Consider the following 23,416-nt stretch of genomic DNA (forward strand, 5'->3'; position numbering starts at 1 on the left):
CGAACACAAACTGTCTTTATATGCAGATGATTTATTAATATACACATCCAATCTTTCTGTCTCTGTCCCTGCTGCCCTTGCCACTTTCGCATCCTTCGGTCACATATCAGGGTATAAACTAAATCTCAGTAAAAGTGAATTGATGCCACTTAACATGGCTGCAAAAAAATCCCCTTTACATAACTTGCCATTTAAAATAGCACACAGCAGTTTTATTTATCTCGGGGTACATGTCACAATTAGGTTTGAAAACCTTTTTCAAGCCAACTTTGCTCCTCTCTTAACCCGTACTAAGGACGATTTGGAACGGTGGTCTTTGCTACACCTCTCCTTAGTTGCTAGAATTAACTCTATTAAAATGAATACTCTCCCTAAATTCTTATACCTCTATCAGTGCCTTCCAATATTTCTACCCAATACATTTTTCAAAAAGATCGACGGCCTAATTCTACCCTTTATATGGGACAAAAAGCCTCCTAGGATGCGAAAACAGCTCTTGCAGAGGCCCAAACCAGACGGCGGTCTAGCTCTACCAGATTTCAGATTCTATTATTGGGCCGCTAACCTTAGGATCATTCAGTACTGGTTGCAGAGCAGAGTAATATTCCCACCCCCAACTTGGCTGGAGATGGAGGCTGCCTCGTCTACACCGGCATCACTGTCTTCCCTCGCTCACTCCTCTATTACAGGCCCTTACTCCTCCTTCACCAACAATACATGTGTCAAAACAACATTGAAGATCTGGAATCAATTTAGGCGCCACTTTGGGTTTCAAACAACCTCTTCCTTGGCTCCGGTAGCCTCAAACCCAGCTTTTCCCCCATCTATGATTGATGGTGCTTTCTCAACATGGTCTAATCTCGGTATTAAAAGATTCAGAGATCTGTATACTAACAATACATTTAGTACGTTTCAACAACTATCAGCTAAATTTGGTCTCCCCAGACATCATTTTTTTAGATTCTTACAAGTCCGGAGTTACATCCGCAGCATAGATCCAGGATTCCCCAACCTTTCTAGTGGAACACAGTTCGACACATTTCTCACCCCTCTTCCTAATCAGAAAGGCACAATGTCAATAATCTATAGTCAAATTTGCTCACTACAAGCCATCTCATTAAACAATATCAAATCCTCTTGGGAGGAGGAACTGGGTGAGGGAAATATCTGATGAACTATGGGAAGAGGCACTCAAAAGGGTACATAGCTCTTCTATTTGCGCTCGACACGGCCTCATCCAATGCAAACTCATTCATAGGGCCCACTGGACCAAAAGCAAGACTATCAAAAATTTACAAGGATGTGAACCCTAATTGTGTTCGATGTAACCAGTCCCCTGCTAATCATGTGCACATGTTTTGGTGCTGCCCATCTCTGGTTGGTTTCTGGAAAGACATCTTTAACACACTCTCAGAATTAAGCGGCACACAGATCGAGCCAGACCCTCTCATTGCATTATTTGGAGTTTCCTTACCCACAATACAATTGACCAAAATGAATAAGGATGTAATTGCCTTTGTCACGTTGTTAGCGAGACGATTAATTTTACTTAGATGGAAATCCTCTGCAGCCCCTTCTCATGCTCTTTGGATTAAATCTATTTTGAATTGCATAAAGTTGGAGAAAATAAAACAGACACTCAATGGGTCTGTAGACAAATTTTATGCAAAGTGGGCTCCCTTCTTTTCTTATGTCAAAAGAATACATTTCCCTGCAGTTCCAGAGTGATGTATATTTATATATTGGTGATGTAAGAAGCCTGGTATGTGCATATACGACATCTCGGATGTTAAGGACGGTAATAACTGTGCTAGCTGACCTATAACAACTGGATCAAAACAGATATTCTTCCTTTTTTTTTTTTTTTTTTTTTTTTGTGTTTTATCTTATTTATGTACTTAATGTCTATTTTTTCTTTCATGTCTGTCTCTCCATGTTTTGCTGTATCGTTGTCTTCAAATTGTTGTTCCATATTCATACCAAATAACTTTCAAGTGCAATTATTTACTAAATGCTGGTACTGAAAATTCAATAAACAAAGTATATAAAAAAAAGAATTTTATAACTAGTTTTCAGTGGGAAGGCAGATAAGGTGTTTTTACCAAAAGCAATCACTTTTGCGTGTGAAAACACAGAATCCTATTAATTACTCCACATGCTTAATTACGTCACTTATGTTTTGATCCGACTTCGCGTCGGACAGAGCGGGGCACCTGGCTGAAGCCCGGGAGGCAGCCCGGTTCCAAAACCAATGCAATCAACTTTCACCAGGTGCAAAACAAGTTTACCCGGCAGCCCAGGCCAGATTAATCGAATCCCCTCATTAGCAATCAACAATCTCCTTATCAGCCCTTTGTGAAACAGAAGCTTCTCTTTTTCTCTTTTTCCCAACCCCCTGGACACCACACAGATAAGGGAGGCTGGTTAGGGTTAGACCCCCCCTGGACACCACACTGATACGAGAGGCTGGTTAGGGTTAGACCCCCCTGGACACCACACTGATACGAGAGGCTGGAAACACAAGAGGCTGGTTAGGGTTAGACCCCCCCTGGACACCACACTGATACGAGAGGCTGGTTAGGGTTAGACCCCCCCTGGACACCACACTGATACGAGAGGCTGGTTAGGGTTAGACCCCCCCTGGACACCACACTGATACGAGAGGCTGGAAACACAAGAGGCTGGTTAGGACTAGACCCCCCCTGGACACCACACTGATACGAGTCTGGGTAAAGTCTGATTCAGACTGAGGACCCAGAGCCCCATCAGGTCATCAGTAGCTGTCTGGGTAAAGTCTGATTCAGACTGAGGACCCCTATCAGGTCATCAGTAGCTGTCTGGGTAAAGTCTGATTCAGACTGAGGACCCAGGGCCCTATCAGGTCATCAGTAGCTGTCTGGGTAAAGTCTGATTCAGACTGAGGACCCAGGGCCCTATCAGGTCATCAGTAGCTGTCTGGGTAAAGTCTGATTCAGACTGAGGACCCAGGGCCCTATCAGGTCATCAGTAGCTGTCTGGGTAAAGTCTGATTCAGACTGAGGACCCAGAGCCCTATCAGGTCATCAGTAGCTGTCTGGGTAAAGTCTGATTCAGACTGAGGACCCAGAGCCCTATCAGGTCATCAGTAGCTGTCTGGGTAAAGTCTGATTCAGACTGAGGACCCAGAGCCCTATCAGGCCATCAGTAGCTGTCTGGGTAAAGTCTGATTCAGACTGAGGACCCAGGGCCCCATCAGGTCAACAGTAGCTGTCTGGGTAAAGTCTGATTCAGACTGAGGACCCAGGGCCCCATCAGGTCATCAGTAGCTGTCTGGGTAAAGTCTGATTCAGACTGAGGACCCAGGGCCCTATCAGGTCATCAGTAGCTGTCTGGGTAAAGTCTGATTCAGACTGAGGACCCAGAGCCCCATCAGGTCATCAGTAGCTGTCTGGGTAAAGTCTGATTCAGACTGAGGACCCAGGGCCCTATCAGGTCATCAGTAGCTGTCTGGGTAAAGTCTGATTCAGACTGAGGACCCAGGGCCCCATCAGGTCATCAGTAGCTGTCTGGGTAAAGTCTGATTCAGACTGAGGACCCAGAGCCCCATCAGGTCATCAGTAGCTGTCTGGGTAAAGTCTGATTCAGACTGAGGACCCAGAGCCCTATCAGGTCATCAGTAGCTGTCTGGGTAAAGTCTGATTCAGACTGAGGACCCAGAGCCCCATCAGGTCATCAGTAGCTGTCTGGGTAAAGTCTGATTCAGACTGAGGACCCAGAGCCCTATCAGGTCATCAGTAGCTGTCTGGGTAAAGTCTGATTCAGACTGAGGACCCAGAGCCCTATCAGGTCATCAGTAGCTGTCTGGGTAAAGTCTGATTCAGACTGAGGACCCAGGGTCCTATCAGGTCATCAGTAGCTGTCTGGGTAAAGTCTGATTCAGACTGAGGACCCAGAGCCCTATCAGGTCATCAGTAGCTGTCTGGGTAAAGTCTGATTCAGACTGAGGACCCAGAGCCCTATCAGGTCATCAGTAGCTGTCTGGGTAAAGTCTGATTCAGACTGAGGACCCAGGGCCCCATCAGGTCATCAGTAGCTGTCTGGGTAAAGTCTGATTCAGACTGAGGACCCAGAGCCCTATCAGGTCATCAGTAGCTGTCTGGGTAAAGTCTGATTCAGACTGAGGACCCAGAGCCCTATCAGGTCATCAGTAGCTGTCTGGGTAAAGTCTGATTCAGACTGAGGACCCAGAGCCCCATCAGGTCATCAGTAGCTGTCTGGGTAAAGTCTGATTCAGACTGAGGACCCAGGGCCCTATCAGGTCATCAGTAGCTGTCTGGGTAAAGTCTGATTCAGACTGAGGACCCAGGGCCCCATCAGGTCATCAGTAGCTGTCTGGGTAAAGTCTGATTCAGACTGAGGACCCAGAGCCCCATCAGGTCATCAGTAGCTGTCTGGGTAAAGTCTGATTCAGACTGAGGACCCAGAGCCCTATCAGGTCATCAGTAGCTGTCTGGGTAAAGTCTGATTCAGACTGAGGACCCAGAGCCCCATCAGGTCATCAGTAGCTGTCTGGGTAAAGTCTGATTCAGACTGAGGACCCAGAGCCCTATCAGGTCATCAGTAGCTGTCTGGGTAAAGTCTGATTCAGACTGAGGACCCAGAGCCCTATCAGGTCATCAGTAGCTGTCTGGGTAAAGTCTGATTCAGACTGAGGACCCAGGGCCCTATCAGGTCATCAGTAGCTGTCTGGGTAAAGTCTGATTCAGACTGAGGACCCAGAGCCCTATCAGGTCATCAGTAGCTGTCTGGGTAAAGTCTGATTCAGACTGAGGACCCAGAGCCCTATCAGGTCATCAGTAGCTGTCTGGGTAAAGTCTGATTCAGACTGAGGACCCAGAGCCCTATCAGGTCATCAGTAGCTGTCTGGGTAAAGTCTGATTCAGACTGAGGACCCAGAGCCCCATCAGGTCATCAGTAGCTGTCTGGGTAAAGTCTGATTCAGACTGAGGACCCAGAGCCCTATCAGGTCATCAGTAGCTGTCTGGGTAAAGTCTGATTCAGACTGAGGACCCAGAGCCCTATCAGGTCATCAGTAGCTGTCTGGGTAAAGTCTGATTCAGACTGAGGACCCAGAGCCCTATCAGGTCATCAGTAGCTGTCTGGGTAAAGTCTGATTCAGACTGAGGACCCAGGGCCCCATCAGGTCATCAGTAGCTGTCTGGGTAAAGTCTGATTCAGACTGAGGACCCAGGGCCCTATCAGGTCATCAGTAGCTGTCTGGGTAAAGTCTGATTCAGACTGAGGACCCAGAGCCCTATCAGGTCATCAGTAGCTGTCTGGGTAAAGTCTGATTCAGACTGAGGACCCAGAGCCCTATCAGGTCATCAGTAGCTGTCTGGGTAAAGTCTGATTCAGACTGAGGACCCAGGGCCCTATCAGGTCATCAGTAGCTGTCTGGGTAAAGTCTGATTCAGACTGAGGACCCAGGGCCCTATCAGGTCATCAGTAGCTGTCTGGGTAAAGTCTGATTCAGACTGAGGACCCAGGGCCCTATCAGGTCATCAGTAGCTGTCTGGGTAAAGTCTGATTCAGACTGAGGACCCAGAGCCCTATCAGGTCATCAGTAGCTGTCTGGGTAAAGTCTGATTCAGACTGAGGACCCAGGGCCCTATCAGGTCATCAGTAGCTGTCTGGGTAAAGTCTGATTCAGACTGAGGACCCAGGGCCCTATCAGGTCATCAGTAGCTGTCTGGGTAAAGTCTGATTCAGACTGAGGACCCAGAGCCCTATCAGGTCATCAGTAGCTGTCTGGGTAAAGTCTGATTCAGACTGAGGACCCAGGGCCCTATCAGGTCATCAGTAGCTGTCTGGGTAAAGTCTGATTCAGACTGAGGACCCAGGGCCCTATCAGGTCATCAGTAGCTGTCTGGGTAAAGTCTGATTCAGACTGAGGACCCAGAGCCCCATCAGGTCTTATTGTCTGTCATCATTACAATCTGAGGATATTAAGACCAACCACTCTCATTCAACTGTAGTGTTTACCTGGGTCTGTCATCATTACAATCTGAGGATATTAAGACCAACCACTCTCATTCAACTGTAGTGTTTACCTGGGTCTGTCATCATTACAATCTGAGGATATTAAGACCAACCACTCTCATTCAACTGTAGTGTTTACCTGGGTCTGTCATCATTACAATCTGAGGATATTAAGACCAACCACTCCCATCCAACTGTAGTGTTTACCTGGGTCTGTCATCATTACAATCTGAGGATATTAAGACCAACCACTCTCATTCAACTGTAGTGTTTACCTGGGTCTGTCATCATTACAATCTGAGGATATTAAGACCAACCACTCCCATCCAACTGTAGTGTTTACCTGGGTCTGTCATCATTACAATCTGAGGATATTAAGACCAACCACTCTCATTCAACTGTAGTGTTTACCTGGGTCTGTCATCATTACAATCTGAGGATATTAAGACCAACCACTCCCATCCAACTGTAGTGTTTACCTGGGTCTGTCATCATTACAATCTGAGGATATTAAGACCAACCACTCCCATCCAACTGTAGTGTTTACCTGGGTCTGTCATCATTACAATCTGAGGATATTAAGACCAACCACTCCCATCCAACTGTAGTGTTTACCTGGGTCTGTCTTCTGGGTATGTAGTGTTGCTGGGGTTAGTAACCATGTACTTCCTGTATACAGACTTAAACACAGCGTCCTGGTCCTCCCATTGGCGACTGCTGATCAGGTGGTTCTGTCCTGAGCCAATCACATTGCCGTCCTCGGTCTTCTGCAACACCTCAAATGGACTCTTCATGGTAGATCCTGTCAAATACGACAGATACAATGTCTTCCTGTTATTCTCATGTTGATACAATGCCTCCCCTCCTTGTTCGGGCAGGATTCGGCGTTCGTCGTCACCGGAGTACTATCCACTGCCGCCCCAATCATCATCACAATTGTCTTGTCTTGTCAATCACACACACCTGGTTCTAATCCCCTCATTAGTCCGTGTATAAGTGTTCCCTCTGGCCCCTTGTCCTTGTGGGTGATTGTTTGTTTGTGGAGGTTAGTGAAGCTCGGTGGAGCTCGTGTATTTTGTTCGACGGGAGAATTTTCCCGTGTGCCTTGTATTTTCCAGTGCGCCTGTTTTGTGCCCTGGAGTGTGTTTGACGCATTTCTGCGTAACCCTGTATTTTTGCGGATTAAAGCCTGTTATTCTGTGATTTACCCTCCTGCGCCTGACTCCTTCAACACCACCTTATCACAGTTTCAAATGCTAACTTCTTAGCATTTGTGGCACAAATTCAATGCAAGTCAATGGTACTTATAATAGCATTTTCACGCTTCATGTTCAAATCATCCTAAAGTATAAAAAATTGATTGTGTAACTGTATTATCTTACTTCGATTATTTGGATATGAAGTGTGAAAATGCTAATATAGGTACCGTTGACTTGCATGGAATTTGTGCCACAAATGCTAAAAAAGTTAGCATTTGAAACAGTGGCCAGGTAAACAAAACCAACGCAAGGGTTGCCGTCATACCTTGTCCATAGACTGCTTGGAAACCAATATGTCATTTTGTAATTTGGGTGAATTATCCCTTTAATATTGAGGGGGTCTTTAAAAAGTCAGAACCTGGTAATATTAAGATGTAGGATGGGACATAAATCTAACATTTACAATGACACATTTTTCACACACAAAAAAAGAAAACACACAAAATTCACTGACAATATATTATATAGGACGAAGAAACAATACTCCAAGCAGCAGCTCCATACTACTTGTCAGACATACATTTACATTTTAGTCATTTAGCAGACGACTTACAGTTAGTGAGTGCATACATTTTCATACATAGAGAACTGATACTATATATTCGTTGTTGGGGTGGGATTGGCGTGGGGTGTGGGGGTCTGTGGATGGCTTTTGACAATTTCTTTGGATTCCTCATAGCTTACTCATTGTTAGAAAAAAGGTTTGGTCCAAATTGGATGTTAGGTACTATATTTATTGAATATTACATGAATCCTATAAATTAAAATGGCCAATTTGGGTGCAATCAATTAGCTTAATTTCTCAGAGATCATTATTTTTCAACAAAATAATGTTTCAGGAATGCTAATCTTATCTGTTTCTAACAACAGAAAGGATTTCAGAACAATCTGAGATGGTGGGTGTCATGGCTTGCTGAAATGACCTGGAACGACTCTACCGTGATCTGTTAATGTTTGGTACGACAGAATGTCATGAGAAGGACCTGTTAAAGTTTGGTACGACAGAATGTCATGAGAAGGACCTGTTAAAGTTTGGTACGACAGAATGTCATGAGAAGTACCTGTGGGAGGTTTAGGTGGTTTGATCTTCATCAGCATGGCGACAGGAGACAGTTTCCCTGTATCTCCTACTCCAGGTGCATGCTGGGACAGCTCTTTCAGCCAGGAGTCTTTAGGGAAGCTGTACACCTCTAAACACTGACAACCATGACCTGGTGGGAGAAATGAAAATAATATGAGGATTGAATGAAATATTCTACATGCATGCAGACTTAGGACTGGACTAAACAGATGAAAAGGTCCTTTTGTTTTGCAATCCTCTCATTTCAGTTGGGCGATCTGATTGAGCTGATCCGCCCGGCTCTCCCACACAGATCCCAGGCGGTCACTTCCGTCACTCGTCAATCTTTTGAACTGATGTGAAGCCAGGTGCCAGGACACTTGACTTGTAGCTAACCTCCACTAGAAACAATATTGTTTAGGCTCATACCACAGACAGACAACACATTGATTCATTGTTAAAGTGAACCACTGACATTTAGGTCAGTTTAATATTCAGGATGACGTGTTCAGCATTATGCAGTGATGAGATGTGACCTTGATCTGTGTTGTGTAATAAACCTTACAGCTGATGGTAGCAGCTCCATAGTCTCCTCCTCTGGACAGTTCAAACTTCACACAGACACTTCTCTGGTTGAGGTCATCCTGGTCACATCAAAGGTTAATGATAAGATATAGTTACATGATATAATCTAATGATAACTGAGATGAAACCAGCTAGCCAAACTATGGACAAGCATGTCTATGGCCTTCCACCAAGGACTCTGCAATCACCCTCCAACCACTCCAACCTTGCTATCCGGAATCCTTGGGACTTCCCTACCCCATTGAAGTTAACATTTACGTAATTTAGCAGACGCTCTTATCCAGAGTGGCTTACAGGAGCAATTAGGGTTAAGTGCCTTGCTCAATGGCACTTCGACAGATTTTTTTCAGCTTGGGTGTTCGAACTAGCAATGTTTCGGTTACTGTCCCACCTCTAGGCTACCAGCCACCCCCGTTTAAATGTAGTTACTGTCCCAACGCTCTTCACCTCTAGGCTACCAGCCACCCCCGTTTAAATGTAGTTACTGTCCCAACGCTCTTCACCTCTATGCTACCAGCCACCCCCGTTTAAATGTAGTTACTGTCCCAACGCTCTTCACCTCTATGCTACCAGCCACCCCCGTTTAAATGTAGTTACTGTCCCAACGCTCTTCACCTCTAGGCTACCAGCCACCCCCGTTTAAATGTCAAATGGTTAGGTAAGGGTAAGGGTTGAGATTTAGGGTAGGGACGTCCCAAGTAGGGCTGTTGTGGTGACTGTATTACGGCCACACCGGCAGTCATGAGTCATGACCACAGTCACATTCCACATGACCGTTGAGTCACCGAAATCTCCTCCTATGAGCTCTACACTGGAATGGCGCTGATGCTTTGGTAGAACCCAACTTGCTAATGACAGTCAGGTCGCTAATGGCCTGGTACTCAGCACTCTATTGTCCCTCTAATCACTCTGACATCAATGCAAATGCAATCGAAAATCGCATCAAACCCTTATCATCAAAACAGTATCATACTTTAAAAATTCAATTAGGCTACATTGTTTGACCTCACTGTGATCGATTAATTTGAAGAAAGAAGTTCAACAGCAGATTGAAACTGAGAGGAGAACATGGTCTTTGAATGTTGTTCCAAAGGCAAACACAACTAAATGGACAGCGCTTTCTAAGGTGATGATTCATTCAGAGGATTTAAGATGTCAAATGTAGAACACCAATATGCATATTAGAGCTCATGGCTATGCCTATTCATGAGCTGTTTACAATAGTCCAATAGCCTACCGCATATTACGTATGGCAGAAAAACATTAAAATGCTATTCTGTTCTTCTGAAATACATTTTCTTCATATCATAATGTTTCCTTAGACCTGTCTAAAATAAATTATGGATTTATTGTGATGGTGTATATTACATGGATTTATTAGGCTTTTCTGAAAAGGTGCACCTCAATGTGTTTATGTTAATTAACAGTAAATTACCGTAAGACCGGCAGTTATTTGCATGACAGTTACCGGCTGACAAAATGTAATGACTTCCACAGCGCTAGTCCAAGGATTCCGGATAGCACTAAACCTCACTCACGCCTGTGAGCAATCACTCACTTAACTAGCCTTGCTGGTGCTCAAAGTACCTGGCTTCTGAATGCTGCCCCCTAATGGTGGGATGTTATATTGGAAAACTGACTAACGGAATTCCTAACAATAACATATTGGGATAAAAACAAAACTGAATCAAAATGGTCATTAAATATATATATCTTTTTCACTTAACCATTATTTTACAAGGTAAGCTGACTGAGAACACATTGTGATTTCCAGCAAGGACCTGGGGAATAGTTCCAGGACAGAGGAGGAGGAGGGATGAATGAGCCAATGGAAATAATATAGACCTCAGAGATGCAAAGCAACAATACTTACTGTTTCATTCATGACTTTTATCAGATGGAGGGTTTCTGAGTAATAAGCAAAGAGTCTGGCAACACCTACAGTCAGATGAGGAGGAGGAGGTGGAGGAGGAGGAGGATGGGGAGAGGAGGTGGAGGGGGAGGAGAAGGAGGAGGAGGGAGGAGGTGGAGAAGGGGGTGAGGAGGTGGTAGAGGACGGTGAGGAGGAGGATGTGTAAAAGGAAGAGGTGGAGGAGGAGGAGAGGAGGAGGAGGAGAAGGAGATAGTGGAGGAGGAGGTGAGGAGTTGGAGGAGGAGGGAGGGGAGGGGTGAGGAGGAGGATGTGTAAAAGGAAGAGGTAGAGGAGGAGGAGAGGAGGAGGAGGAGAAGGAGATAGTGGAGGAGGAGGTGAGGAGTTGGAGGAGGGAGGGGAGGGTGAGGAGAAGGAGATAGTGGAGGAGGAGGTGAGGAGTTGGAGGAGGAGGGAGGGGAGGGTGAGGAAGCGCAGGGGGAGGGAGAGGAGGTTGTGGAGGAGGAGGTGGTGGAGGGGGAGGTGAGGAGGTGGAGGAGGATGAGGTGGTGGAGGGGGAGGTGAGGAGGTGGAGGAGGATGAGGTGGTGGAGGAGGAGGAGGAGGAGGAGGAGGGAGAGGAGAAGAGAAGAGAAGGAGGAGGGAGAGATAGAAAGAAGAACTAGAATAGTGTTCATAGTGTACATAGTTTTAATAGTGTTAATAGTGTTAATAGTGTTAATAGTGTTAATAGTGTTAATAGTGTTCATAGTGTTCACAGTTTTAATAGTGTTCATTTCCATCACTGGGCGTCAAACGTTAACAGCATACAACATGACAGTCAGCTTATATGAGTTGGTGTTACCCATAGACATGATATAATAGTGTAATTATGTGGTGTTACCCATAGACATGATATAATAGTGTAATTATGTGGTGTTACCCATAGACATGATATAATAGTGTAATTATGTGGTGTTACCCATAGACATGATATAATAGTGTAATTATGTGGTGTTACCCATAGACATGATATAATAGTGTAATTATGTGGGTGTTACCCATAGACATGATATAATAGTGTAATTATGTGGTGTTACCCATAGACATGATATAATAGTGTAATTATGTGGTGTTACCCATAGACATGATATAATAGTGTAATTATGTGGTGTTACCCATAGACATGATATAATAGTGTAATTATGTGGTGTTACCCATAGACATGATATAATAGTGTGGTGTTACCCATAGACATGATATAATAGTGTAATTATGTGGTGTTACCCATAGACATGATATAATAGTGTAATTATGTGGTGTTACCCATAGACATGATATAATAGTGTAATTATGTGGTGTTACCCATAGACATGATATAATAGTGTAATTATGTGGTGTTACCCATAGATATATGATATAATAGTGTGGTGTTACCCATAGACATATGATATAATAGTGTGGTGTTACCCATAGACATTATATAATAGTGTGGTGTTACCCATAGACATTATATAATAGTGTGGTGTTACCCATAGACATATGATATAATTATGTGGTGTTACCCATAGATATATGATATAATTATGTGGTGTTACCCATAGATATATGATATAATAGTGTGGTGTTACCCATAGATATATTATATAATAGTGTGGTGTTACCCATAGATATATGATATAATAGTGTGGTGTTACCCATAGACATGATATAATAGTGTAATTATGTGGTGTTACCCATAGACATATGATATAATAGTGTGGTGTTACCCATAGACATTATATAATAGTGTGGTGTTACCCATAGACATATGATATAATAGTGTGGTGTTACCCATAGACATGATATAATAGTGTAATTATGTGGTGTTACCCATAGATATATGATATAATAGTGTGGTGTTACCCATAGATATATGATATAATAGTGTAATTATGTGGTGTTACCCATAGACATGATATAATAGTGTAATTATGTGGTGTTACCCATAGATATATGATATAATAGTGTGGTGTTACCCATAGATATATGATATAATAGTGTGGTGTTACCCATAGATATATGATATAATAGTGTGGTGTTACCCATAGACATGATATAATAGTGTGGTGTTACCCATAGATATATGATATAATAGTGTAATTATGTGGTGTTACCCATAGATATATGATATAATAGTGTGGTGTTACCCATAGACATGATATAATAGTGTAATTATGTGGTGTTACCCATAGATATATGATATAATAGTGTGGTGTTACCCATAGACATGATATAATAGTGTAATTATGTGGTGTTACCCATAGATATATGATATAATAGTGTGGTGTTACCCATAGACATGATATAATAGTGTAATTATGTGGTGTTACCCATAGATATATGATATAATAGTGTGGTGTTACCCATAGACATATGATATAATTATGTGGTGTTACCCATAGACATATGATATAATAGTGTTCTGTTTAAATCAGTGGTATTACCCCTAGACATATTACATTTACATTTTAGTCATTTAGCAGACGCTCTTATCCAGAGCGACTTACAGTTAGTGAGTGCATACATTATTTTTTATTTTTTTCATACTGGCCCCCCGTGGGAATCGAACCCACAACCCTGGTGTTGCAAACGCCATGCTCTACCAACTGAGTTGGTATTCTGGTTCATTGTTTAGCTAGCTAGCTACATGTCTAAACAAAAGACTCCACTATGTTGGGATTCTGGTTCATTGTTTAGCTAGCTAGCTACATGTCTAAACAATAGACTCCACTATGTTGGGATTCTGGTTCATTGTCTAGCTAGCTAGCTACATGTCTAAACAAAAGACTCCACTATGTTGGGATTCTGGTTCATTGTTTAGCTAGCTAGCTACATGTCTAAACAATAGACTCCACTATGTTGGGATTCTGGTTCATTGTTTAGCTAGCTAGCTACATGTCTAAACAAAAGACTCCACTATGTTGGGATTCTGGTTCATTGTTTAGCTAGCTAGCTACATGTCTAAACAATAGACTCCACTATGTTGGGATTCTGGTTCATTGTTTAGCTAGCTAGCTACATGTCTAAACAAAAGACTCCACTATGTTGGGATTCTGGTTCATTGTTTAGCTAGCTAGCTAGCTACATGTCTAAACAATAGACTCCACTATGTTGGGATTCTGGTTCATTGTTTAGCTAGCTAGCTAGCTACATGTCTAAACAAAAGACTCCACTATGTTGGGATTCTGGTTCATTGTTTAGCTAGCTAGCTACATGTCTAAACAAAAGACTCCACTATGTTGGGATTCTGGTTCATTGTTTAGCTAGCTAGCTTCATGTCTAAACAAAAGACTCCACTATGTTGGGATTCTGGTTCATTGTTTAGCTAGCTAGCTAGCTACATGTCTAAACAAAAGACTCCACTATGTTGGGATTCTGGTTCATTGTTTAGCTAGCTAGCTAGCTACATGTCTAAACAAAAGACTCCACTATGTTGGGATTCTGGTTCATTGTTTAGCTAGCTAGCTAGCTACATGTCTAAACAAAAGACTCCACTATGTTGGGATTCTGGTTCATTGTTTAGCTAGCTAGCTAGCTACATGTCTAAACAAAATACTCCACTATGTTGGGATTCTGGTTCATTGTTTAGCTAGCTAGCTACATGTCTAAACAAAAGACTCCACTATGTTGGGATTCTGGTTCATTGTTTAGCTAGCTAGCTAGCTACATGTCTAAACAAAAGACTCCACTATGTTGGGATTCTGGTTCATTGTTTAGCTAGCTAGCTAGCTACATGTCTAAACAAAAGACTCCACTATGTTGGGATTCTGGTTCATTGTTTAGCTAGCTAGCTAGCTACATGTCTAAACAAAAGACTCCACTATGTTGGGATTCTGGTTCATTGTTTAGCTAGCTAGCTAGCTACATGTCTAAACAAAAGACTCCACTATGTTGGGATTCTGGTTCATTGTTTAGCTAGCTAGCTACATGTCTAAACAATAGACTCCACTATGTTGGGATTCTGGTTCATTGTTTAGCTAGCTAGCTACATGTCTAAACAATAGACTCCACTATGCAAGTAACCATTTCAATAGAATGTTCATGATGTCATTGCGACAACTGTCGATAGACGTAGCTGGTAAATTCGCTCTGTCTTTCTAGACCAGGGGTGTCAAACGTACGGCCCGCGGGCCGGATCAGGCCCGCAAACGGGTTTAATCCGGCCCGCGAGATGATTTAGAAAAAAAAATAAGAATTTTTTTTTTTTTTTTTTAAGTATAAAAATGCGCTGCAATTTTTCAATAAAATAAACTGCTGTTACAATTGCGTCCACTGGATGGCGCAATAGCAATTGTGTTAAGCAAGCAAACTGTTTATACCGGGGCAGAGCAAGTAGGTCAAGCACGTGCAGCCAATGAGCTACTTTGTTTTGCCCGCGATATTTATTACGGCTTCTACTTTTAACATTATGTGCTTTGGCACCCTCATTGCCCCAATATGTCTCTGTCAAAAAATAGAAAAGTGGACGCAGAGTGCAGAGTGATCCAAGAAAAATGGTCATCCTATTTAATCACGGAATTGAATGGGAAAGATGTATGTTTGGTGTGTTCAGAGCATGTTGCAGTGCTGAAAGAATATAACCTTCGTCGCCACTATGTGAGTCTTCATGCCGACAAATATGACAACTTTCAAGGACAGCGGAGATGAGAGAAGGTGAATGAACTGTTGGCGGGTCTGAAGAAACAGCAGTCTGTGTTTACTCACAGCCGAGACATCAGTGACGCTGCAGTGAAAGCTAGCTACCTCATTGCTAATGAAATCGCAGTGGCTTCAAAACCATTTAGTGAGGGGTGAATTTGTAAAAACATGCATGATGAAGGCAGCAGAGATTGTGTGCCCTGAAAAGCGGCAGGCTTTTGCAAATATCAGCCTGACAAGAAACACAGTTGCAGACAGGATTTCCGATCTTTCAGTGGATTTGGACAGCCAGTTGAAGCAAAAAGTAAAGTCATTTATTGCCTTTTCGGTTGCAATTGATGAAAGCACGGACATTACAGATGTTGCACAACTGGCCATTTTTTCATCCGCGGAGTTGATGACACATTGACCGTCACCGAGGAGTTCGTGGAGTTGGTGCCGATGACAGATACAACGACAGCAGCTGATATTTTTACCGCACTCGTCGGGCGCGCTGGACAGGGTCGGAGTGGACTGGTCCCGCGCTGTCAGCCTGGCTACAGATGGTGCGCCCTCAATGATCGGGAAAAAAGCAGGCGTTGTGACAAAGTTCAGAGAGAAAGTGCAATCTGCAAATGGAGGACGTGATTTTTGACTTTTCACTGTATTTTGCACCAGGAGGCTTTGTGTTGCAAGTCATTAAAGATGGATAACGTCATGAAGGTGGTCATCCAAACTGTTAATTTCATCCGATCCAGAAGCCTGAATCACCGTCAGTTTGACAGCCTTCTCAGAGAGAAAGACCACATCTATGGCCTGCCATACCACACTGAGGTAAGCTGGTTAAGCCGAGGTGCTGTGCTGAGGCGTTTCTTTGATTTACGAGAAGAAATTGAACAGTTCATGGAAGAAAAGGGCAAACCAGTGTTAGAATTTCATTCCGCAGAATGGATGCAGGACCTTGCATTTATGGTGGATGTTACAGAGCACCTGAATAACTTGAACAAACAGCTGCAAGGGCGCAACAAAGTTGTCACGCAGTATTATGACAGCATACGTTCTTTCAAGTTGAAGCTGTCATTGTGGGAGACGCAACTTGCCGGTGGTGATGCAGCTCACTTCCCCTGTCTGAAAAATGTGTGCGCGACCCAACATGTGGCAGACATGAAGCGGTTCAAAGATAAAATAACGGGACTGTTACGGGAGTTTGAGCAACGCTTTCAGATTTATGTTTATATGTTTTTATGTTGATGTGCTATTGTTTTTAATTTATTTTATTTTATTTGTATATTTAACCTATTCTTGACTCTGTGGTTCTTGCACTTGTTTGGGGAACAGGATTTCATAATTTTTATCTACATTTCTGCCTGAGAAATGACACCCTGATATAGTTCTGTGATCTGTGATATACTTCTGTGAATCACTGAGGCATTGTGTGTTTGTGTGTTCTTTGTCCTCAGAACTTTCAAATAACTTGAGGTGTTTTATGATTAATAGTGATGTTGTGCTTGTACTATTTTGGACACACTGTCCTCAGGCTCCAGCTTTATGTTGTATGTTGATCGTATTAAAACAAAGAAAACAATCTGAAGTTGTTGTTTTTAAGTTATATATACCATGATTTTTCCGGTCCGGCCCACATGGGAATAGATTTTCCTCCATGTGGCCCCTGAGCTAAAATGAGTTTGACACCCCTGTTCTAGACAGAGGGGGCTAAGGGGGTTAAGGCTTTAGAGGGTGTGAACGATACTGAATGGATGTAGACAAAGAAGAGCTCTCCAGTAGGTGTACCAAAACATTCAAGGCCATTTTCTCAAAAGTTTATCAACTTTCAAAGCAGAATTACTTTCCCATTGTTCCTCAACTGTAGTGTATGATATACCATTTTGTAGCTCTGAGTCTCTACTTTTATCCAATGTAAAAAACACCATTTCAAATGTTGCTACATAAGACCGAATCGAGTCGGTCGGTCACAAATAGTGTTCTGTTTAATTCTGTGGTGTTACCCATAGACATTCTCTATGATATAATAGTGTAATTATGTGGTGTTACCCATAGACTTATGATAAAATAGTGTTCTGTTTAATTCTGTGATGTTACCCATAGACATATTATATAATAGCGTTTGTTTAATTATGTGGTGTTAGATCTATGATATAATAGTGTAATTATGTGGTGTTACCCATATATAATAGTGTTTGTTTAATTCTGTGGTGTTAGATCTATGATATAATAGTGTAATTATGTGGTGTTACCCATATATAATAGTGTTCTGTTTAATTATGTGGTGTTACCCATATATAATAGCGTTTGTTTAATTCTGTGGTGTTAGATCTATGATATAATAGTGTAATTCTGTGGTGTTACCCATATATAATAGTGTTTGTTTAATTCTGTGGTGTTAGATCTATGATATAATAGTGTAACTCTGTGGTGTTAGATCTATGATATAATAGTGTAACTCTGTGGTGTTACCCATATATAATAGTGTTTGTTTAATTCTGTGGTGTTAGATCTATGATATAATAGTGTAATTCTGTGGTGTTACCCATATATAATAGTGTAACTCTGTGGTGTTAGATCTATGATATAATAGTGTAATTCTGTGGTGTTACCCATAGACATATTATATAATAGTGTTTGTTTAATTCTGTGGTGTTAGATCTATGATATAATAGTGTAACTCTGTGGTGTTAGATCTATGATATAATAGTGTAATTCTGTGGTGTTACCCATAGACATATTATATAATAGTGTAATTCTGTGGTGTTAGATCTATGATATAATAGTGTAACTCTGTGGTGTTAGATCTATGATATAATAGTGTAACTCTGTGGTGTTAGATCTATGATATAATAGTGTAATTCTGTGGTGTTAGATCTATGATATAATAGTGTAACTCTGTGGTGTTAGATCTATGATATAATAGTGTAATTCTGTGGTGTTAGATCTATGATATAATAGTGTAATTCTGTGGTGTTAGATCTATGATATAATAGTGTAACTCTGTGGTGTTAGATCTATGATATAATAGTGTAATTATGTGGTGTTAGATCTATGATATAATAGTGTAACTCTGTGGTGTTACCCATATATAATAGTGTAATTCTGTGGTGTTAGATCTATGATATAATAGTGTAACTCTGTGGTGTTAGATCTATGATATAATAGTGTAACTCTGTGGTGTTAGATCTATGATATAATAGTGTAACTCTGTGGTGTTAGATCTATGATATAATAGTGTAACTCTGTGGTGTTAGATCTATGATATAATAGTGTAATTCTGTGGTGTTAGATCTATGATATAATAGTGTAACTCTGTGGTGTTACCCATATATAATAGTGTAATTCTGTGGTGTTAGATCTATGATATAATAGTGTAACTCTGTGGTGTTAGATCTATGATATAATAGTGCAACTCTGTGGTGTTAGATCTATGATATAATAGTGTAACTCTGTGGTGTTAGATCTATGATATAATAGTGTAACTCTGTGGTGTTAGATCTATGATATAATAGTGTAACTCTGTGGTGTTAGATCTATGATATAATAGTGTAACTCTGTAGTGTTAGATCTATGATATAATAGTGTAACTCTGTGGTGTTAGATCTATGATATAATAGTGTAACTCTGTGGTGTTAGATCTATGATATAATAGTGTAACTCTGTGGTGTTAGATCTATGATATAATAGTGTAACTCTGTGGTGTTAGATCTATGATATAATAGTGTAACTCTGTGGTGTTAGATCTATGATATAATAGTGTAACTCTGTGGTGTTAGATCTATGATATAATAGTGTAACTCTGTGGTGTTAGATCTAATTTTTTTTGTTTTTGTTTTTGTTTTTTTTCACCTTTATTTAACCAGGTAAGCCAGTTGAGAACAGGTTCTCATTTACAACTGCGACCTGGCCAAGACAAAGCAAAGTAGTGCAACAAAAACAACACAGAGTTACATATGGGGTAAAAAAAAAACATAAAGTCAGAAATACAACAGAAAATATATATACAGTGTGTGCAAATGTAGCAAGTTATGGAGGTAAGGCAATAAATAGGCTATAGTGCAGAATAATTACAATAGTATTAACACTGGAATGCTAGATGTGCAAGAGATGATGTGCAAATAGAGATACTGGGGGTGCAAAAGAGCAAATTAAATAGCAATATAGGGATGAGGTAGTTGGGTGGGCTAATTTCAGATGGGCTGTGTACAGGTGCAGTGATCGGTAAGCTGCTCTGACAACTGATGCTTAAAGTTATTGAGGGAGATAAGAGTCTCCAGCTTCAGAGATTTTTGCAATTCGTTCCAGTCATTGGCAGCAGAGAACTGGAAGGAATGGCGGCCAAAGGAGGTGTTGGCTTTGGGAATGACCAGTGAGATATACCTGCTGGAGCGCAGACTACGGGTGGGTGCTGCTATGGTGACCAATGAGCTAAGATAAGGCGGGGATCTGCCTAGCAGTGATTTATAGATGGCCTGGAGCCAGTGGGTTTGGCAGCGAACATGTAGTGAGGACCAGCCAACAAGAGCGTACAGGTCACAGTGGTGGGTAGTGTATGGGGCTTTGGAGACAAAACGGATGGCACTGTGATAGACTACATCCAATTTGCTGAGTAGAGTGTTGGAGGCTATTTTATAAATGACATCGCCGAAGTCAAGGATCGGTAGGATAGTCAGTTTTACGAGGGCATGTTTGGCAGCATGAGTGAAGGAGGCTTTGTTGCGAAATAGGAAGCCGATTCTAGATTTAACTTTGGATTGGAGATTCTTTATGTGAGTCTGGAAGTTGAGTTTACAGTCTAACCAGACACCTAGATATTTGTAGTTGTCCACATACTCTAGGTCAGACCCGTCGAGAGTGGTGATTCTAGTCGGGTGGGCGGGTGCTAGCAGCGTTCGATTGAAAAGCATGCATTTAGTTTTACTAGTGTTTAAGAGCAGTTGAAGGCTACTGAAGGATTGTTGTATGGCATTGAAGCTCGTTTGGAGGTTTGTTAACAGTGTCCAATGAAGGGCCAGATGTATACAAAATGGTGTCGTCTGCGTAGAGGTGGATCTGAGAGTCACCAGCAGCAAGAGCGACATCATTGATATACACGGAGAAAAGTGTCGGCCCAAGAATTGAACCCTGTGGCACCCCCATAGAGACTGCCATAGGTCCAGACAACAGGCCCTCCGATTTGACACACTGAAGTCTATCTGAGAAGTAGTTGGTGAACCAGGCGAGGCAGTCATTTGAGAAATCTATGATATAATAGTGTAACTCTGTGGTGTTAGATCTATGATATAATAGTGTAACTCTGTGGTGTTAGATCTATGATATAATAGTGTAACTCTGTGGTGTTAGATCTATGATATAATAGTGTAACTCTGTGGTGTTAGATCTATGATATAATAGTGTAACTCTGTGGTGTTAGATCTATGATATAATAGTGTAACTCTGTGGTGTTAGATCTATGATATAATAGTGTAACTCTGTGGTGTTAGATCTATGATATAATAGTGTAACTCTGTGGTGTTAGATCTATGATATAATAGTGTAACTCTGTGGTGTTAGATCTATGATATAATAGTGTAACTCTGTGGTGTTACCCATATCATCCAGGGATGCCAGCAGGTAGACCATCTCCCCCAGACAGGTGATGTGAAGAGAGGTGATCTCTACCCGATCCTCCTGCCATACTGGCACACAGTAGGGAGAGGAAGAGGAGGAGGTGGTGGTATCCTGGGGCTGGGGCTGAGCCATAACAGACAGGCCGTGGGGGTGACCCAGGAAGATGTACCTGCCGTCCTCAGAGCAGGCCACACAGTTGGTCCTCACAGGGAGCTGGGAACAAACACAGGACATGTGTTGGACTATCATGTAGTGGACACATTTAGACTGGGTTTTATGCATCAACTTTCATCATTTCAACTACAGAACAGCACAGTTTTATAAGGCTAAAAGAAGATAGATGAGAAAATATATGGGTTAGTACCTTTACGTCCCCTGAGACCTCCATAATGGGTATAGTGTTCTTAGCTTGCTCTGCGATCCTGACCGTTTCTCTCTGTGAGATGAAGTCCCATGCCCTGTCTACCAGTCTGTCTAGGACCTTGTCTATCATTCTGAACGGCTGGGGGAGCTGGTCCTGGAGTTGATCCGGGTCCCTCAGAAACAACTCCTCCTCATCATCACCCTGGCTGCTGTCGGAGGGCTCGGGGATATCAGCAGGCCCTTTTCTGATGTACACTGGCATCCTGCTGAGAAATCTGATATGTTGTAACGTCATCAATACCAGGGAAGGTTAAATACTGATGTCATCATACCCTTTTTGCTCAATCAACCAACCAATCAAGAGTTTTCCGCCTGAACAACACTGATTGGAGTTGCTAGCTAGTGTCGTTTGTCTGCTTATTAGCTAACGTTACGCGTTAGCATCACTGGCATTAGAAACAAACATTGTGAAGCTTTGCACACAGACTTCTCTCAAAACTCTTCTGACAAGAGACACAGAACTACTAGCTAGTTAATATACTGTAGACACAAAAGAAAATGACATTTGGCTTCATTGCTCACTTTGAAGTTACTATTACCTTTCACGTCAGAAGTTGGCTACCCAAAGCAAAATCCCGTCGTTGACATATGATCCCTGCTAACTTTGATCCTTGGGACGTCCCCACCACTTTGAAGTTGAAATTGACAAGGATCCCGTATAGCACTGACCCTTCACACACATTGTCTTCCGGTGAGTTGTGTAGCGTCGTCATGACAACAAAGCCTCTCGAGTGGTCCCTTCCCTCTGCTCCTCCCCTTCCCTCTGCTCCTCCCCTTCCCTCTGCTCCTCCCCTTCCTCTGCTCCTCCCCTTCCCTCTGCTCCTCCCCTTCCCTCTGCTCCTCCCCTTCCCTCTGCTACTTGCAACCCTTTGAGTCAAATATCTAACAATGTGCATGAAAGATCTGGTCGAATCAACATTTAATGGACGATAATGGCAATGTTCTATTGTATAACGATTTCATTCAAAAATATGATCTTGTTTGCACCAATAGGCAATACACTACTGTGGTTAAGGCAATTTCACAAGCAATAATAGTTTTTATCAAAGGAATGTTGACTTATTCTACTGTAGTACCACAGATGTTTCCTCTGGGTCTCTGTTGTTTAAAACACAAGTCCCTCTTTATTCAAGTTAACCGGAGACGTACAAGTATAGTGCATTGAGCTGGAATCTCCTGCTCTCCAACTGCTGTATTTGTATTTATTATGGATCCCCATTAGTTCCTGCCAAGGCAGCAGCTACTCTTCCTGGGGTTTATTATGGATCCCCATTAGTTCCTGCCAAGGCAGCAGCTACTCTTCCTGGGGGTTTATTATGGATCCCCATTAGTTCCTGCCAAGGCAGCAGCTACTCTTCCTGGGGTCCAAACATATTAAAACACTTACATTACATATAAAACAAAATATAAAACAGTACATCATAAAAAATTATTACACCACTACCTATCTACAATACAAAATGTTTAATACCACCATACAACAATATCACAATGTGTGTGTATGCATGTGTCTGTACCTGTGTGTGTGTCTCTTCACAGTCCCCGCTGTTGCATAAGGTGTATTTTTACCAGTTTTTTAAATCTGATTCTACTGCTTGCGTCAGTTACCTGATGTGGAATAGAGTTCCATGTAGTCATGGCTCTATGTAGTACTGTGCGCCTCCCATAGTCTGTTCTGGACTTGGGGACTGTGAAGAGACCTCTGGTGGCATGTCTAGTGGGGTATGCATGGGTGTCCGAGCTGAGTGCCAGTATTCCAAACAGACAGCTCGCACATTCAGCTTGTCAACACCTCTTACAAAAACAAGCAGTGATGAAGTCAATCTCTCTTCCACTCTGAGCCAGGAGAGACTGACATGCATGTCATTAATGTTAGCGCTCCGTGTACTTTTAAGGGCCAGCCGTGCTGCCCTGTTCTGAGCCAACTGCAATTTTCCCAAGTCCCTCT

At 42.3% G+C, this 23,416-nt stretch overlaps 1 protein-coding gene across 1 annotated transcript in view; it reads right to left on the reverse strand.

Moving 5' to 3' along the window:
* LOC121564125 (WD repeat-containing protein 93-like) overlaps positions 1-22,149 on the reverse strand; it is a gene marked incomplete at its 3' end in the record, with an annotated part of 56,846 nt that extends 34,697 nt beyond the window's left edge. Inside the window, exons 1-7 of the mRNA XM_045217339.1 lie at positions 22,008-22,149; positions 21,410-21,671; positions 21,024-21,258; positions 10,796-10,860; positions 8,903-8,981; positions 8,339-8,488; positions 6,634-6,820 (exon numbers count right to left, since the gene is read on the reverse strand). Of these exons, the coding sequence (XP_045073274.1) occupies positions 6,634-6,820; positions 8,339-8,488; positions 8,903-8,981; positions 10,796-10,860; positions 21,024-21,258; positions 21,410-21,670 (977 nt within the window). The remainder of the gene's footprint in view (positions 1-6,633; positions 6,821-8,338; positions 8,489-8,902; positions 8,982-10,795; positions 10,861-21,023; positions 21,259-21,409; positions 21,672-22,007) is intronic.
* Between the last annotated feature and the right edge of the window lie 1,267 nt (positions 22,150-23,416).

The sequence above is a fragment of the Coregonus clupeaformis genome, unplaced genomic scaffold (assembly GCF_020615455.1).
Source record: "Coregonus clupeaformis isolate EN_2021a unplaced genomic scaffold, ASM2061545v1 scaf1018, whole genome shotgun sequence".
Classification (NCBI taxonomy): Eukaryota; Metazoa; Chordata; class Actinopteri; order Salmoniformes; family Salmonidae; genus Coregonus; species Coregonus clupeaformis.